The following is an 18486-nucleotide window of genomic DNA, read 5'->3' as shown; positions in this document are numbered from 1 at the left end:
CATATAGATGAGTCATGTTTTCTTATCCAATTAGCTGCTCTGTGTCTTTTTATGGGAGCATTCAGTAAATTTACATTTAAGGTGATTATTGTTATGTAGTTATTTATTGCCATTTTTGTTTAGTGTGGTTCTATATTTCTTCCTATTCTACTAATTACAGCAGGTTTTTTTTTTTTTTTTTTTTAACATTTCTTGCAGTGCTGGTTTGGTGCTAATGTATTTCCTTAGCCTTTTTTTGGTCTGGGAAGCTCTTTATTTGACCTTCTATTTTGAATGATAGCCTTGCTGGGTAGAGTAGTCTTGGATTCAGATCCTTGTTTTTCATGACCTTGATTACCTCATGCCATTCCCTTCTGGCCTGTAGTGTTTCTGTTGAGAAGTCAGCTGAGAGCCTTATGAGGTTTCCTTTGTAGGTCACCGGTTGCTTATCTCTTGCTGCCTTTAGGATTCTCTCTTTGTCTTTAAGTTTTGGCATTTTAATTACTATGTGTGTTGGTGTGGGCCTGTTTGGGTTCTTCTTACTTGGGGATCTCTGTGCTTCTTGAACTTAAATGCCTTTTTCCTTCACCAAATTAGGAAAGTTTTCTGTCACTATTTCTTCAAATATATTCTCTAACCCTTGCTCATTTTCTTCTTTTTGGGGACTACTGTGATGGGAATATCATTACGTTCCCAGTTGTCCCACAGTTCTCTTAAGCTGTCGTCCTGTTTTTTAATCATTATTTCCTTTTGGTTTTCTGATTGGTTGATTTTTTTCTACCCTGTCTTCTAATTCAGTGATCTGGTCCTCAGCTTCTTCTACTCTGCTGTTTAGTCCTTCCAATGTGTTATTTTTTTCTGCCATGTCATTCTTCATTATGTCTTGGTGGTTTTGAACTTCCAGTTGGTTGAGTTTTAATGTTTCTATGTCTTTACTCATGGTGCTCATGTCCTTATACATGCTGTTGAGATTCCTCAAGATCATTGCTCTGAATTCTAGGTCTGTTAACTTGCTTAAGTGTGTTTTATTCATCTCATCTTTGGTAGAGGTCTCTTGTTCTTTCATTTGGGATTTGTTTCACCATTTTGGCTATCTCAGTGGGTTTTGGAGCCTGCCAAATTTTTCCTGTGGGTGTTGGTGTTCTGCTGTTTGTGGTTCCCTGTACTGGGTTTGGATGAGTGTGGGAGGACCCATGTTAAACACCACTGTCAAATCTTACTTTCCTGGGTAGAGTTGCAAGCCCAGGAATGGTTCAGCTATCCTCTAGCTTTTTGCCTGGACGCTATTAGTCAAGGTTACTTGAAGAGCCTTGGGTTCTCAGTTGAATGAAACACTCCCTCAGGTGTTTAGCGTAAGGCAATTTCCTGAGGGTCAGGCAGATGCTGGTTGTTAATGAGCCTCAATTTGCATTTCAGTGGTCACCTGGGTGGGGTTGAATCTCCAAAGGCGGGGCCGCTGCCTCTCCCCAGAGCCCTGGGAAGGATTAAGATGGCCACCATCTTTCGTGGCCATAACTCAGCAAAAGCTCTGAGTGCCCTCCAAATCCCGAGTGTCCCCACATAGTTCCAGTCCAGTCCACCCTCCCTGTGTCAGAGCCCAAGGTGAGTGGCTGTGGCTATTTTAGCATCTGTCATGGCTCTGTGCTGTGGAGCCAGTTGGGAGTTTAACCCCAAGGGCGCTGCTCACAGCTCAGGCTACTGCTGTCCATGGGCTCCCAGCCCCCCTCTTGTGCCTCTGCAATCCTACCAGGATCAGTTCAGTGTCCCTGGTTATATGGTCCTCACAAGCTGCTTTTCTGTTGCTTTTCCCCGATGATTTGTCTTTATTTTAATTGTAATTCCAGTTTGGTTCTGGGAGATGGTCTGTGTAGCTTCCATTCACTCCGCTGCCATTTTGGAATCCATTTGGCTGAAGTAAGGTAGGTGGAGAAGAGGTACATGGTGATCCACAAGGGCCATCCTAGTGCCTCTAGTGGGACTGCAGCCTCATTATCAGCTATGCACACACAAAGCTCCGGGCAAATAATTTTTGACAAAGGAGCCAGAAACACAATGGGGAAAATAAATCCTCTTCAATAAATGTTGCTGGTAAAATTGGGAAGCAAAAGAATGAAACTAGACTACTGTTTGCCTCCATATGCAAAAATCAACACAAAATAAATCAAAGACCTAAATATAGGACTTGAAGCATTAAATTACACAGAGGAAAACATACTAAATTTAGGGACCTTGGTCTTAGAGAGGATTTCATGAATTTGACTCCAAAGGCAAAGGAAGTAAAGACAAAAATAAACAAATGGGACTATATTAAATCGAAAAGTTTCTGCACAGCAAAAGACACCACCAACAAAACAAAAGCAACTAATCAAATGGGAGAAGATATTTGCAAGCAAGCTTCAAAAAGGGTTCAATATCCAACATATATAAAGAACTCATACAACTTAACACCAAACAAAGAAACAAACAAACAACCCAATTAAAAAATGGGAAGAAGACCTGAACAGACACTTTGCCCAAGTAAACATACAAATGGCCAACAGAGGTATGAAAAGATGATCAACTTCACTAGCTATTAGGGAAATGTAAATCAAAACTACATTGAGATACCACCTCACACCTGTTACAATGGCCGTTATCAGCAAGACAAGCAAAAACAAGTGTTGGAGAGGTTGTGGAGAAAAAGGAACCCTCATTCACTGTTGGAGGGAATGTAAACAGTACAGCCACTGTGGAAAATAGTATAAAGTTCCTCTAAACAAGAAAAATAATTACCGTATGACCCAGCAACCCCTCTTCTGCATATCTACCTGAACATTTTGAAAACTTATTTGCAAAGATATATGCAATTTTATGTTTACTGCAGCATCTAGCCTCAGCATGTTCTATACCTTTTGCTGAGCAACCCCAAACCTAACATTGACACAGTTAGCCTCAGTTTGAAGCTTAGCTCTTCCCAGGCACCTCCAAGCTCAGCACAAGTGGCAACAACCTGAACTTTGTAGCTCAAACTAAGTGGTCCTGGGCAGAGCACAGGTAGGGGCTAACCTTGGCCTGAACTTTTCAAGAGGTCTCAGAATCAATAAACCCAGTGGCTAGCTGCAGGCCACTCCAGGGCAGCACCCAACAACCTCCATGAACAACACACTCAAGGGGCAGAGTTGGCAGGCAGCAGAGCTGTGCTGAAGCAAGGTCTCACTGTGGGGTTGATCCCTGCATAGCAGCTCCTGCTCTGCAGTAAAATCTGGTCCTCATAGCCAGTCAACTTAGGGGTCATTCCCTTCCACTGATATGCCAACAACAATCAAGGCTCAACTATTATAGGCTAGTGCACACAGTCCTCAGTGGGGTATGTGTGTATATGTGGGGGTGCGCCTAAAACACTCAGTTTGGGGTACCAGAAAGGCTGTGCCACTAGACTCTACAGGACACCTACTACATATGGCCACTCTTCCAAGATTGGAAGACATAGCAGCTCTATCTAGCACACAGAAGCAAACACAGAGAGGCAGCTGAAATGAGGACAAAGAAACATGTCCCTAATGCAAAAACAGAGAAATTTCCAGAAGAAGAACAAAATATAATGGAGGAAAGCAAACTACCAGATACAGAGTTCAAAACAGTGGCGATAAAGTTGCTCAAGGAACTTAGCATAAAAAGAACCAGTCCAAAAATGAAGAATAAAATAACCAAAATGAAGAATACACTAGAAGAAATCAACAGCAGATTAGAAAAAATAGAGGGTTGAATGAGAGATTTGAAAGACAAGGTATCAGAAAATACTCAGTTGGAACACTGAATAGAAAGAAGAATAAAAAATAACGAGGATAGGCCCAGCTGGTGTGGCTCAGTGGGTTGAGCATTGTCCCATGCACAAAGAGGTCACCAGTTTAATTCACAGTCAGGGCACATGTCTGGGTTGCAGGCTCAATCCCCAGTAGGCAGTATGTAGGAGGCAGCCAATCAATGTTTCCCTCTCACTGATGTTTCTATCTCTCTCCCCTTCTCCCTTCCTCTCTATCTAAAAATCAATAAAAACATATTTTAAAAGAATGAGGATATTAGTTTAAGGGACCTATGAGACAACATCAATCATAACAACATTTGCATCATAGGGTTACCAGAAGAAGAAGAGAGAGGGCAAGGGATTGAGAACCTATTTGAAGAAATAATGACTGAAAACTTCCCTAACCTGTTGAAGGAAAAGGACATACAAGCCCAGGAAGCAGAGTCCCAGTCAAGAGGAACCCAAAGAGGCCCACACCAGGACACATCATAATTAAAATGGCAGAAATTATAGACAAATAGAGAATCTTAAAAACAGCAAGAGAAAAGCAGTTACCTACAAGAGAGCTCCCATATGACTAGTAGCAGATTTTTCAACAGAAACTTTGTAGGCCAGAAAGGATTGGTACAAAATATTCAAAGTGATGAAAAAAAAGGACCCACCACCAAGATTACTCTACCCAGCAAAGCTGTTATTTAGAATTGAAGGACAGATAAGAGTTTCTTTCCCAGACAAGAAAAAGCTAAAGGAGTTTAAGACCACCAAACCAGCATTGCATAAAGTGTTAAATGTGTTTTCTTTCTTTCAGAAGAAAAAAATTTAAATAATGAAATGGAAATAAATACATATCTATCAACAATTACTTTAAATGCAAATGAATAAAATGCTTCAATCAAAAGATATAGGATGGCTAAATGGATAAGAAAATATGACCCTTACATAAGCTGTCTACAAGAAACTAACTTCAGATGGAAAGACGTACACAGGTTAAAAAAAGTAAAGGGATGAAAAAGATATTTCATGTAAATGAAAACAACAACAACAACAATAAAAGAAAACTGGGATAATAATCTTTTTACCAGACAAAATAGACTTTAAAACAAAAGCTATAACAAGAGACAAAGAAGAACCCAGCAATTCCACTTCTGGGTATTTTTCCAAAGAAACTGCAAACACTAAATCAAAAATGCATATACGCATCCCTATGTTCATTGTAGCATAATTTATAATAGCTAAAATATGGAAACAACTTAAGTGCCATCAATAGATGAATGAATAAAGAAAAAGTGGTGCATATATACAATGGAATATGATATAGCTATAAAAAAGAATGAAATCTTACCATCTCAACAACATAGATGAATCTAGAGGATGTGATGTGTAGTGAAATAAGTCAGAGAAGAAAAATACCATATAATTTCACTTATATGTGGGATCTAAAAAAAAACAAAACAAACAAACAAACCCATAAATACAGATGGGAGGGGGGATGGAGGAGAGGTAAAAAGTAGGAAGGATTAAGAAGTACAAATTGGTAGTTACAAAATAGTCACAGGTATGTAAAGTACTGCACAGGGAATATAGTCAGTAATATTGTAATAACTATACGTGGTACCAGGTGGGCACTGAGAATATCAGGGGGACCACTTTGTAAAGTATGTGATTGTCTAACCACCATGCTGTACATCTGAAACTAATATAATGTTGTATGTCAACTATAATTGAAAAATTAAAACATTATTTAAACAAAGAGCAATCTACTAATCTAACTTCTGAAATGTAAAATTTCCAGGAAAGTTTCCAAGGAGGGAACTTTTGCGTTCAGAATGAATCACCCCCCAGAGATACCTCTGTGCTGTGCAGATTGTTTTGACCTAAAGGCAACTTTAGCTGCAGGCTCAATAGAAACTTCTGTCCCCCCCCCCCCGCCCCCAGAACTTGAATTAGGAGTCTTGCCCATAATAAGTGATTATGAGAGATAAATAACCTCCTTTGACCTATCTATAGGGCAGGACAAACTTCTATTCACTGGATAGCTGCTCTTCTTGTCCTGTAATGACCCTTTGAGGCCTCCAGGGTGCATTACCTCATAGCTCAGACTGTCTTATACACCTCAATACCTCTTTCTATCTCTGAACCTCTCCTGCATGTGGGGTCTCTAACTCCCATGTATTCGAGGTTCACATACAGATGCATGAACTAAATTTGGTTATTTTTCTCTTGCTAGTCTCTCTCATGTCTGTTTTATTATTAGACCAGGCAGAAGAGTCTTGAGGAGAGAGAAAAGTGTATTCCTCTCCCAATCATATATCCTCACTGAAAAGTGGGTATAAGTATGATAATCCATTTATTCTTTTATTCACACAAACAATACTTAATTGTGTGGTACCATGGTGCACCAGGCACTGTGCTTAAGGTAGAATGCAAAGGCTTGAAAGGAGCATCCTATCCTTGTGAACATATAGCCAAGCAGAACGTAGACCTAGAATCACCTGAGCCAGGGGGAAATCCTGATGCGGTTCTCAGCCTTGCCTAGCGTTTCTGAGTGAAAGTCCTGAGGTATGGCTTAAGGGGGAACCAAGCGAGCAACACACATTGGCCAACACTGCTTTGAAGTCATTCTCAGAAAATTCCTTCACACCTGATTTGTTGCAGAACCTTTTCATCAGTGATTGTTTGATGTACTAAGGACACAGAGATGGAGTGGTCTCCAATCCTGAGACAGGGTGTCTCCATTCTCACACCTTATGGCAGCTCAAAATGAGTCAGAAGTTACACTGGAGGTCTGATGGGTGAGTTGGCTCCAAGTCTTATCTATTTGCAACTGATAACAAGAAAGAGAACCTTTGCTGAGTGGGAGTCGGCCTCCCCACCACTTGGCCTCCAGCTGCTTCCAAGCAACCCCTTCCAGCTGGGCCTTGTTAGCCAAGCAAACTTGGGCTCTTCTGCAGTGAAATGCAAAGTTCTTTTTATAAGACCTTTAAGTAAATGAGAGCAAGTGACAGAATGCTGAAAAAGAGGTTATAGCAACTTTATCACCCCTAGGCCATCAGCCCTTTCCTTCCTTAGAGCTGATTTTAGATCTTAAGCAAACAGCCAGAGGTGGGACATTCCATGGCTATTTCTAGCCTCTCAATCCTTTCTTTCTGGCAAGATATTTTCTTTCCTATTTGTATAGTTTCCATTTATAAAGTGCATTTTCAAAACCTTATTTGACAGAAGAAGTATCATGATGTCAGAGATTTGCTTTAAAAACTCCAAGGAAAAAATATGGGGAAAAATAAATGAGATGAGATTGGCAAAGGTTGATATTTAGTTGTTGAACCTAGGAGGGTTTATGAGATCCTTGTTCTAGATTTTGTGTAAATTTGAAGAGTCCACAATATGAATTTAATTAAAATTAACTGGAGGGAAGAGTTAGATTTTAGATACTACTTAAAAATTTAATATTATATAATTTAATATAATAATGTTATATATTAATATTAAATATTAGATTTGAATTTAGTACCATACTGTAAACCGAACAGTGTTTACACTTCTTATTTAAATAAATATAATCCTTTAGCTTATACCTGGTTTCATTTTACTGTATAAGCCATTTGGGTTTTATAGAAGTTTCTATTGATTTAAGATAATAAAATGTACTTACTTTTATGTATAACTAAATTATGGAATTAACAGGAAGTAACCATTCAGTTTAAAAGTGCGTTTATCACGGTTCTAGTTACAGCTGTTTCATGATGGTGCCAGGCGGCTTCCCCTGCGTGTCCTGCCCGCTGGGATCTGCTGGCCCCAGCTGGTGCCGCAGCTCACAGAACCAGGGGTTGGGAGGCCTCGCTGCAGCCAGCCTCACAGATTCCCTATTGGTTTATTTAACAACCTCTTTAGTAAACCTCACAGTTGAAAGTTTAAAATTTTAAATCAGTAACAAAGACATCTATGGAGGAAGCATGCTGTTTTTAGAAAAGTTTTTATATGAAAACCACAGAACAGTTTGCACCAAAGTTGCAAGGTGTCCTCCTTAGTGAGGATAATCGAGCTCTGCGGGTCACTCTTTTGGCAATTAGAAAAACTGAGACTCAGAAAGTCTCAGGAGAGGCTCCCAGACCACTGCCTTCCTGGATTCAGAGCAGTCTCATCATTAGGTGATGGTGGGTGGCAGTTACCCTGTGCTCCCAGGTCTTTGGATACCGAGCACCCTGGAGCCTTCTTCTCAAACTATCTGTGCATTTCAAGTTCTTCAAAGATCTAACTGCCACAAAGGTCTTAAGCTCTAAGCCTTGGCTGCTTCATCTCTATGTGAGGGATTAATCACAGTGTCTCCCCAGAGCAGTGCTATATGAAATGAGTAATGCATATGACATTTATCACTATGCTGGTCACCGAGAAAAGGCTCAGTCTGTGGAAATATTGACACATCCTTAGAAAGCAGGTATTGAAATCTCTCCTTTTATATTCATGCTCCCCACTCAAGACTTTTGGGACCCAACCCTGCTGGTTATGGGCCACATAGCAGCTTCCCTTTTCTAGCTAGATCCCCTCCCATCTCCCAGTATAAAGAGTTAGCAATATATAATCTCTATTTTCCTATGGAAACTTATTTGTTCATGTTGGGGTTTTAATTTTTTTTTCGGTGAGGGACAGACTTGTTGCCTGGCTCATCGATGTTTTACCTCAGGGGTGACCCTCTTGCTGCTGTCAGCACTGTAAAATGCCAGGAGAGCATCCGCCGTCTCCACCGCCCTTCCCCCAGCTGAGTCTCACTGAGGCTCTGCATGGGCCCTGCCGGTCACAACAGGCTGTTGCCTAAGAGCTTCCACATCGGAACTCAGAGATCTCATTGTCTCCTGTGGCCTAGACAGAGCGTAGGAAATACCTGGGTCTTCCGTACTTACCTATCTTCTATCCTGATGCAGTCACTCCAGGACCTCAAGTAAAGACACCTTCAAATACAAATACGTCAGACTCAACTTCCTTGGGAACTGATCTTCAATACATTGGTGAGAGAAGGAGACTCTAATACCAGGCCTGTTAGTGAGAACATGACCCGGAGCCACCCTATTAGGTAAGGAGTCAATAGGTAAAATCTTGGAGTCAAGAGAAGCTGTTAAAAACTTCTGAAATAAATTGCAACACATGCATGACTGTTCCTTCTCATTAAGACACTGTCTACGATCTTGGTCTCAAAATCTTTCTAAGTGATAACAACATTAATAAAAATCTCCAAGTTACAAAATAATTGCATAATATTTATTATTCATTAAATATTGTATATACCTTTATATTTATATATGATTGTATTACCTTTTAACATATGTGAATTTATGCTTATACTTTTTAATATTTTAAACTTCAATACGTTTTGTTAAATATTCTAGGCTTCTGTTTATGATCAGTTTGGCAGTACAGATCATCTATATGGGAAACAGTAAGAAGTGTTTTATTTACAATCTTTTAGTTTTTATTGTGTATTTGTTTCTCAATCATTGTCAGTCTCATATTTTCAATGTTTTTAAAAGGCTATCAACGAGAGAAACGTAAAGGTAGTAGAGAAGAAATCCACAACGCTACATTTCAGAAGCTCCAGCAGACACTCAACCGGACTCCGAGTAATTCCAGGGAAGCGCATGGGAGCGCGGAGGGCTGGAAGTCGCGGGACTGGCTTCCCCAGTCCCCGGCTTTGCAAGAGCGTAAGTCCTCAGGCCGCCCTAATGCCTTTGCAGTCATCTGTCACCGGACTCCAAATTTGGGGTCTGTAAAAATCTGGGATATACTAAGATAAAACGAGAAACCCAATAGAGAACATTTTATCATCTTCAAATGATATATTATAAATAAAAATATTTCCTAGTGAGATGTTCTTTTACTCTGCAAAAAAGTTGACTGTTTCATTGGTAAAACGTTGCACTTGATCTTAAATGGGTATTTTTCTCAGTTCCAGAGAGCTGACTGAAATGTACTTAAAACAAATATCCCAACCAAAGATAATAGCGGACTCTTGCTTGGTTTATTGCAGGCTGTCAGGGTCCAGATCCCACGTCCCCAGGGGGTCCCTCTGGTGGAAGGGGGGTTTGTGGAGGAGAGGGTAGCGTCACTGCACCCGTGGGTGGTCCTCGCCCGGGAGGCCTGTTCTCAATCACTGTCCTGGAAGTCACAGCCTGAATTTAACATGTGAAAGCAAGCAAGCCCTGCTTGCTGGGGGCAGGGTTTCAGGTCCTGTCCTCCCATCGTTCCTGACCAGCCTGCACCCCAGGTAGTTTGTATTTAATCCTTCAATTAACAAGCAGGGTTTAACTGAGCAAACACACTTATCAGGGAGCTAATTTTATTGCCTCCCGGGGCGACCTCGTCCTGCCCTCTTCCGGCGGGTCTAACGTGGAGGGCAGCGCGCTAACTCCCAGCTGACTGCCAGGCGACCCTCACAGGTGCACCCCCGCGGCCGCGTTGCTGTATGAACGGCGGCACCTGCGTGCTGGGCAGCTTCTGCGTGTGCTCCACCCACTTCACCGGCCGCTACTGCGAGCACGACCTGAGACACAGGTGGGTGCAGAGATGAGCGGGATGGCGGGACCAGAGCGCGGGGCGCGGGGCGCGGGGCGCGCACTGGCTGCACTAACCTCGGGTCTCGGCCCTGTAGCGAGTGCGGCGCCCTGGTGCATGGATCCTGGACCTTCCGCGGCTGCAGGCTCTGCAGGTGCGTCTTCGGGGCCCTGCACTGCCTCCCGCCCCAGACTCCCGGCCGCTGCGGTAAGGAGACCCGCGTCCTGTGCTCACAGTCTACACATACATGCAATTGCTCCTTTATACACATCAATCCATAGAGATCTCCCTGTGCCAGGCGACACAGAAATGAGCAAACTGGCTTGATTGATTCATCCATCAGTCAGGAAAGTCTCATGTATTGTGAATCACATAGTGTATTATCATTTTAAAATTTATAATATAGTATTATATACTATAGTGCATATCACATCCGCATGAGTTATTTTTATTACTGGAAGCTTATACCTTTTGACCACCTTTACCCATTTCACACCCCCTCCACCACCTTTGGTAACCACAAATCTGTTTTCTGTGTCTTTGAATTCATTTTTGTTGTTGTTGTTTGTTTAAGATTATACATACAAGTGACATCATATTACACCTGTCTTTGTCTGTCTGACTTATTTCCCTTAGCATAATGCCTTCAAGGTCCATCTATTTTGTTAAAAATAGCAAGATTTCCCTTTTTTTATGGCTGAATAATTTTACACACACACACACCACATTTTCTTTATCCATTTATTGATGCATACTTGGATGCTTACATATCTTGGCTATTTGTAACTAATGCTGCAATAGATATGGGGATGCATGTATTTTTTGGAATTAGTATTTTGGATTTCTTCAGAGAAATACTCAGAAGTGGAATTGCTGGTTTGTATGGAAGTTCTATTTTTAATTTTTTGCGAAACTGTTTTCTGTAGTGGCTGTATCAGTTTACATTCCCACCAGCAGTACACAAGCTTTCAGGGTGTGATTCTCCACCCCTTGGCCATTTCTGTACTCTACCTTTAAAAATAATTATGAATACAAAATAAAGAAGACATTTTTGATAATGTTATTTAAAATATTGAAAATTTGTCTATGTTCTAAATCCAACAACAGAGTAGTAGGTGTTTTAAACCCTTTAATGGAATATTATGATTTTGAAGAGTTTATGGAAATTAGAATGAAAAACTATGCTGACCATATAACTATAACAATGTGAAAATAATACATATGGATGGGGGAAATCACAAATGGATAACAACATGCTATGAAACCGTGGCCCTCTGGCTCCTCTTGGGACTGGAAGCCCAAAGAATCTCCAAGGGCCCAATTTGTTCTGATGCCCTGTGGATCCAAGAATGACAAGCTTTCTTAGTCTCAGATACAATGCCGTTTCAAGGGCATGCTTTTCCATGTTGATTTAGAAGAAGACTATTCCACAATTTTCTCATGTAAAGTGAGGATAACCTGTCCTCCACCCTCACACAGATGTTGAAAGATAAAATTTATGCAAAATAATCTTGTTTGTTGGTGTGAGCTATTTTGTAATTTTTCTGCTTCATGACCTATAAAATAATGCTTTGTGCATAATAATTCTAAATAAATATCAAATGGATGACCTTTGACTTCTTAGTTCCAAATACTGCTCCAAAGAATAAATACCATATAAGCCATTACCTATTATTATATTAAAATTCAAAGAGCACATTTTTGGTGTTCTAAAAACAATATGCTTTATTTTTTTTAATCCTCACTCGAGGATATTTTTTCCATTTTTTTGTACAGATAGAGTGGGAGGGAGAGAGAGGAAGGGAGAGAGAGAGAGAAACATCGACGTGAAGGGACACATTGAGTGACTGCCACCCGCACGACCAACCAGGGCCGGGGACAAACTGCAACCGAAGTACGTGCCCTTAGCGGGAACCGAACCCGGGTCTCTCCGGACCGCAGGCCGACGCTCTAACCGCTGAGCCAAACTGGCCAGGGCAAAAAACAATATGCTTTAGACAGTAACTATCATTCTATCATTTTCTTCATTTCCACTTGTTGATGTGCTTAAAAGAGGCAATGTGGCATAATAAAGTGTGAAAAATCCCTCTCAAAGTACTTGTTCAAATCCCCCAAAATACATTTTATAATGTTTATAATTTTTATTTTGTTATCTTTATTTATATATATATTTATTTTATTTATATATAAATATTTATATTTATTTATATATAATCTTTATTAAGACAACACAGATGCAAAATTGGAGCTATTTACCTATTGTTTGTTAGGATAAAAAGGCACTGTACCTGTTGCATTATTATGCACAAAATAAATTATTGTTACTTTATTAACATCACTAAAATATTCAAATTAATACAGTGAAGTTAGAATTACTTCATAATCTATCATTAACCGTAAATTTACTGAAATGTGTTTTTAAGTTGTGAACAACACCCACTAATACTTGGTGGGTGTTAAGTTAATTAGGGTTACACAAAAGGTAAGCTTTCAGCCAGCAGGGGCCTTCGCTTAGTCCTTAAACCAGCCCAAGATCTCATTATACTAAGAGGGTGGTTCTTCTTACACATTGCCCCAAAGAATTAAGTATTTCATTAGTATCAAGAACCAGTTTAATGTTCTAAAATTTAGAGTCCAAATAATGACACAGTGAAGTAGCAAACTCAATTGCCTTCAAAGATAGACAGGAAACGCAAATGTCAGATTTCGGTCAGGGCAGTCTCACCTTTCCCTTCAAACTCCATTTAAAAACCTACGTTTCTGGCACAAACCAATCAGCCAACCTACCAATAAGCAAATAAACATCTGTGGGCCAGAGCCAGCCTGTGGGGCTGCGCGGCTGTGACCTGTGGGGAGGAGGATGGCCTGCCCAGGCCCTGTGCCCAGCCTGCACCAAAACAATGGTGTTCTGCCCAGGAGAGAGCAGACCCTTTGTGAAGCCCTCCTGGGATGTTCTCTCGTTATAGCTGTTCTAGTGGGTGAGCTCTTGGGTGTCACAGCAGGAAAGGAAACCATTAGGCTCCCTGGGGCATCTGGGGGCATCTGAAAATAGAAGAGTTTCTGGAATTCTGGTTCTGGCCCTCACATTGAAACATGATGTTATTCTCCTCCAGAGTGACCACCACACTTTACAAAAATCTCCCACTCCACCAGTAAACATATTTGAGCCAGCTCCCCATTCAGTGGTGGTGACACAGGTGTCATGCTGAGCATACATAAACTTTATTTCACTTGTATCTTTTTATGTATTCACAGGCTAATTAATATACATGGTAAAAATCTGCTATGTCTGACTAAGTCTAAAAAAGGCCATTTGATAAGTATATAATAAAAATTATAGTTTACAGTAAATCATTCATTAGTAGCAGAGTTATTTTTGGTATGACAAAATGGTGTGCTTAGAACCATAGATTTCCTAAATTCCAGTGTACACAGGAAATATTAAGAATGCTTTTCCATAAATGTGTAGTGTAAGTTCTAATATTTTCTCTCTCAGCTCAAAGTGTGACCTTGGTTTTGCTGGGAGGGACACCACATGGTGCTCCCAGCCCCAGATTTGGGAACCCTACTTGAAGGCTGACTTGGTTGGTTTAGCCTAACTTACCAAGCTGACTAAAACATTGACCTTTGAGTTTATATACAAGAAAAGACAATGAGTGGGGTCTGAATCCTGCTTTGTGGGCAGCCTGTTTCCTTGTCTCTAGGGAAGATCAACTCTACAGTTCAGTACCTGCTGACCCTTTTTTCACCTGAACAGGTTCTTATTCTGTGAGCACCTGTCCTGTCTTCAGCTTTTTTGGAGCCTTCTTTGGACCCAGATGTTAGTGTTCCTGTTTTGTGGGGTCTAGGACCCTGGGACACCACTCTCCCAAGATGAGGTGGTGTGTGGAAGGTGCCAGGTTTGGAGTGGAGCTGACTCTGGTCCCATCCTGAGTCTGGTCTCCCAGACTGCCCACCGTGGTTCACTGGTGAGCAGGTGCAGAGCGGGACCCTTCTGCAGCGGCTGGTCTTTGTCAGTACGTGTTCATTCTGCTGTCTCATGCTACCACAGTCTCACATCCAGAGTGCGTCTCCTGGAGGTGCCAGAGAGTGTAGGGCTGGGCAGGCCGTCTGGGGGGAAGGCTGGCTGGCCCCTGCAGCTGCACCAGGGGGAAGTTCAATGAAGGGGCCCTTCCTCAGCTGTGTGCTTCCCTGCCCAGCCCACCCCACATCCAGCCCCAGATTTGCTTGTGCAATTAGTTTGGTGGAGTTGACATCCCTGCTCATGACCATACCTGTGGGGCTTGCCAGCTCACATGGTGGTCACTCGCCACCAGGGATGTTAGCCAAGACCTCTGCCGGCCTCAGAACCTCAGACAAGGGGAGATTGGCAGTTTTTCCTACTCAGCACCTCTGGGCTGGAGGCCCAGCTGTACAGAAAACTAGACTTATGGCCCTTAGAGGTCAGAGTGAGACCTGCCGGGGAGGAACCACATTGTCATGGCAGGCGAGGTGAGCACTGGGCATGGTGCTGTTCACTGTGACTTCCTTGCGGGAATGTTGCCATTGCTTTAGGGTGGGTGCTTTCCTTCTGTTTCATAACCTGTCCCTATTAAAAAAAATAGTGTTAGGACTAATATGGGGGGATGTTGGGCTTTCCTTGCCCCAGATAGATGCAAGCTGTTTTATTGCATTATCTTTTAAATCAGATATATTTGCCCACGATTGCTAACTGACCTGGTGTGGAACTTGGAAAGATCACCTTGGTTGGCTCGTGTGCTAAATGGGAGGGGCTGCAGGGCCACTTTTTTGTTGCCTTAATGACAATCAAGAAATTCTTCAACAAATACCAGGTTCCACAAAAATTCTATTGTTTCTGACCACAGCAAAAGAAACAGAAAAGCTAAAGGCAAGCACATGTTCCTCGAGCTGCGCCCCCAAGGCGGGCTCCGTCCGGGAGTGCGGTGCCCTCTGGCCGCGGGGGCAGGAGCCAGGTGAGCCGGCGCTGTGGGCTCTGGCTCACTCCTGTCCCGCCCTGACACAGGCAAGCCTGTGAGGCCAGCGCAGGAAAGGACCTTTATCAGGGCAGGTGCGAATGTCTGTTTTATTCCCTTTGCAGCGGTTCTCAACCTTCCTGATGCCGCGGCCCTTTAGTACAGTTCCTCATGTTGTGGTGACCCCAACCATAAAATTATTTTCGTTGCTACTTCATAACTATAATTCTGCTACTGTTATGAATTGCCATTGGAAATGTGTGTTTTCCAATGGTTTTAGGCGACCCCTGTGAAAGGGTCGTTTGACCCCCAAAGGGGTCGCGACCCACAGGTTAAGAACCGCTGCTCTAGAGCAAGTCTGCAGCAGAATGTCTTATACTTTCTGCGTTTTTTTTTTTTTTTTTCTTCTTCAGACCTGAAGGACCTTCTCACCTCACTCTCGACTAGACTAAGTGCACAGTGCCTGCTGATTTTTCTCAGCCTGCTGCCCTGCGTCCTCCTGCAATGCGTCGTCAGTGAAGGGGAGACTGCTGGCTGGCCTGCAAGGGCCTAACGCGCGGTCCGCACTGGCAGGGCCTCCGTGTCCCTGGAGCTGCTGAGCAAACGCGTCTTGTGCATCCTCTTTAGTTTTCTGTTGTAAGTAATATCTGTGTTTAATTTCCTATAAACTGAAGCATTACGTTAGTATTTTTATTAATAAACATTTTCATGAAAGAGCCTCTTTTGCTTCCCCAAGTCTGATTCAAGGCACGTGACTTGGCCTCACATGAGCAAACACTGGAGGCTGGGGCCTGGGCTGCCCTCCCCTCTGACTTCAGAGCAGACGGAGCAGGTCGCAGCTGTCCCCAGCACCCGCGGCCTCCATGCCCGGCTGCACGGAGACGCTGTGACCTAACCCACTGTGAGAGCTGGGAAATGCCTGTGCGCAGGCAGCCTGCCATAGACTGACCGACTTCGAACTCCTAACTCTGCTTTGATTAACCTGGAAACCCACTCAGAACACCCTCGATTGTATAAGGTTTGTGTAACCACATCTTGTAATTGTTAAGAGTTTAACAGAAGGGACTTAACCAGTTAAACCCCTTCCATCCTACACCATTCCTGACATTGATGACTGCCAGACCTGTCTTTTCAGGGACAAGCCCAGGATGATTTAAAGAACCAGGGTGTTGATCCTGCTGAAACCACCCAAGGCTGTTCGAAATGGCCCTGAGGACTTTATACTGACCTCTTTATAAACTATTCTCATTATGCCCTCATTATAATGCTAGAAGCTCTTCCCAGGGGGTAGAGACTTTTTGCCTTAAAAAAAAAAGTCTGGAGTCAGACTGACTTGAGTTTATTTTTATTTTTTTAATGCAAGGATATTTTTGTATTTAACATCAGATAGAGTGGGGGATGGGGGGGGAGACATCCATGTGAGAGAGACACATTAACTGGTTGCCTCCTGCATCACCCCAACCAGGGATGGTGATTGAACCACAACGAGGTACATGCCTTTGACCAGAATTGAACCCCCAACTCTTTGGTCCTGGGCCGATGCGCTAACCACTTACAAACCAGCCAGAGTGATTTTTCTGCCATTTTTGAACATGTGATATATGTATAGGCCTGTTTTTCAACTGCGCATGTGCAGGAATGTCCCCACCTGTACCTTTGATGAGGAAGCTCACCTCAGTGTTTATGCATGACTTTCCTGAATAAAAATGAATGCAATCCTTTGTTTGGGGACAGCTGCTTTGGGGGAAGTGACACCCCCTCTCCCCTCATGTCTGTTACCTGCTGGCTATAAACTACATTCCTTCTCATGAAATCTGAGTTGTCATTTGTCTGGTCACTGCTGAGTCTTGGAGCCGGTTCGGTCTGATAACAGAGCTGCAGTACCTCATGTCTGTGTTTGTTCACTGTCAGTCTCCTCACTATCCTCTACGTCCTTGGGGGACAGGGATGCACCACATGCGCGTCCCCAACACTGCTGTGCTCTGTGCCTGGCTAGAAGCAGCTGCCTACAAAATACTTCATAGATGAAGGAAGGCAAGAAGGGGAGGGAGCCAAGGCTGGAGGAGCCTGCCTCCTCTCGTTCCCTCCACTAATGGCTCCTTTGCAACACCTTTTCAGGCCAATTAGCATTTCTTGGGATGATCACCAACATCTCTTTAAAAGGGGAAGAGTCTACACAGCAGAGCCAGGGAGAATTCAACCAAAAGAGGTTATACAGCCTCTAACAGGAGTCAGTCATCTCTTGACCACCAGTCAGGTGAGCCACCAAATCTGAACTCCAACCTGAAACTAAGCATCTGTAAAGAACTCAGAAAAAATAAAAAGGAGAAACATGTGTAACAAAAATTAATTAATAAAAAAAATAAATTATATAAAAAAAACAACAACTCCGAAAATATAAAGGGGACTGAGTGGCTGGTCTCTCGCCAGTTGCACCAGACTTGGAAGTCGGGCATTTCTGAGCTGGGTCTGTCAGACACCTCAGCTCTGTGCTTACTATCACGGCCCTGTCTGGACAGCCAGCATGACTGCGAATCAGAGGACTGAAGACATGTTTATTACAAATTGGTAAACAAAAATAAAGTATGAGAGACAAGGACTCTGAAATACAGCTTGAATTAATACATTAATTGATCAAAATGTTGATACTTTATAAGCCTTACAGGATTTCATTTAAAATGCTCAAAGATAAATTCAATGGAAATGCCATTACAGGATTTATTGCCCACGTGATATGAAGCTCCCTATACTGGAGAGATTTGTGAGCAGAAAAGTATCTTTCAATCGACCCTGGAACCTCCCTGCCCCTGAGTTGTCTGAGTGCTCAGCTGAGGAACAGCTGTGCGGGAGGTGGTTTTGGCTCTGCCAGGGTGCTAGGGCTCTACACATGCAGGTGAACAGAGACTTCGCAAGGTGACACGGAGGTGGGAAGTCATGCTGACTTGAATGAGCTTCTTCTACCTTAGTGCTCGGCGCGCGCGCGCACACACACACACGGTTTAAGATATATTTTGAGGCCCACTATAAGCTGGGCTTGGTGAGCCCTTTGAGCAGGGAGGAGAGAGAAGTGAAACGGTGCAGACGTTGTCAGTAACTTGAAGTCCATGGGAACGGCCCGGCTGCTGGAGACTCCAGGTGAGATGAGAAAGGCCTGTGTGTAAAGCTGTACTGTCCAGAATGTCCACTTTGAGAGCGTACCCTTCAAAT

At 42.7% G+C, this 18486-nt stretch overlaps 1 protein-coding gene across 1 annotated transcript; it reads left to right on the top strand.

Moving 5' to 3' along the window:
- The first annotated feature begins 8808 nt into the window (after nt 1–8808).
- LOC118623844 (cryptic protein-like) lies at nt 8809–14078 on the top strand. Its single transcript, XM_036251571.1, has 6 exons — nt 8809–8831; nt 9145–9194; nt 9286–9456; nt 10192–10306; nt 10404–10513; nt 14011–14078. The coding sequence occupies exons 1-6, from the start codon at nt 8809–8811 to the stop codon at nt 14076–14078; spliced, it is 537 nt and encodes a 178-aa protein (XP_036107464.1).
- The last annotated feature ends 4408 nt before the right edge of the window (nt 14079–18486 follow it).

This window comes from Molossus molossus, unplaced genomic scaffold (assembly GCF_014108415.1).
Source record: "Molossus molossus isolate mMolMol1 unplaced genomic scaffold, mMolMol1.p scaffold_m16_p_10, whole genome shotgun sequence".
NCBI lineage: Eukaryota > Metazoa > Chordata > Mammalia > Chiroptera > Molossidae > Molossus > Molossus molossus.
The sequence above is the reverse complement of the archived record's forward strand: the minus strand, read 5'-3'. Positions and strand labels throughout refer to the sequence as shown.

Coding starts and splice junctions, on each gene's coding strand:
- LOC118623844 (XM_036251571.1), top strand. CDS start 8,809: ATGACCCGGAGCCACCCTATTAG. Junction 8,832..9,144: donor ACCCGGAGCCACCCTATTAG/GTAAGGAGTCAA, acceptor TAAATATTCTAG/GCTTCTGTTTATGATCAGTT. Junction 9,195..9,285: donor GATCATCTATATGGGAAACA/GTAAGAAGTGTT, acceptor TGTTTTTAAAAG/GCTATCAACGAGAGAAACGT.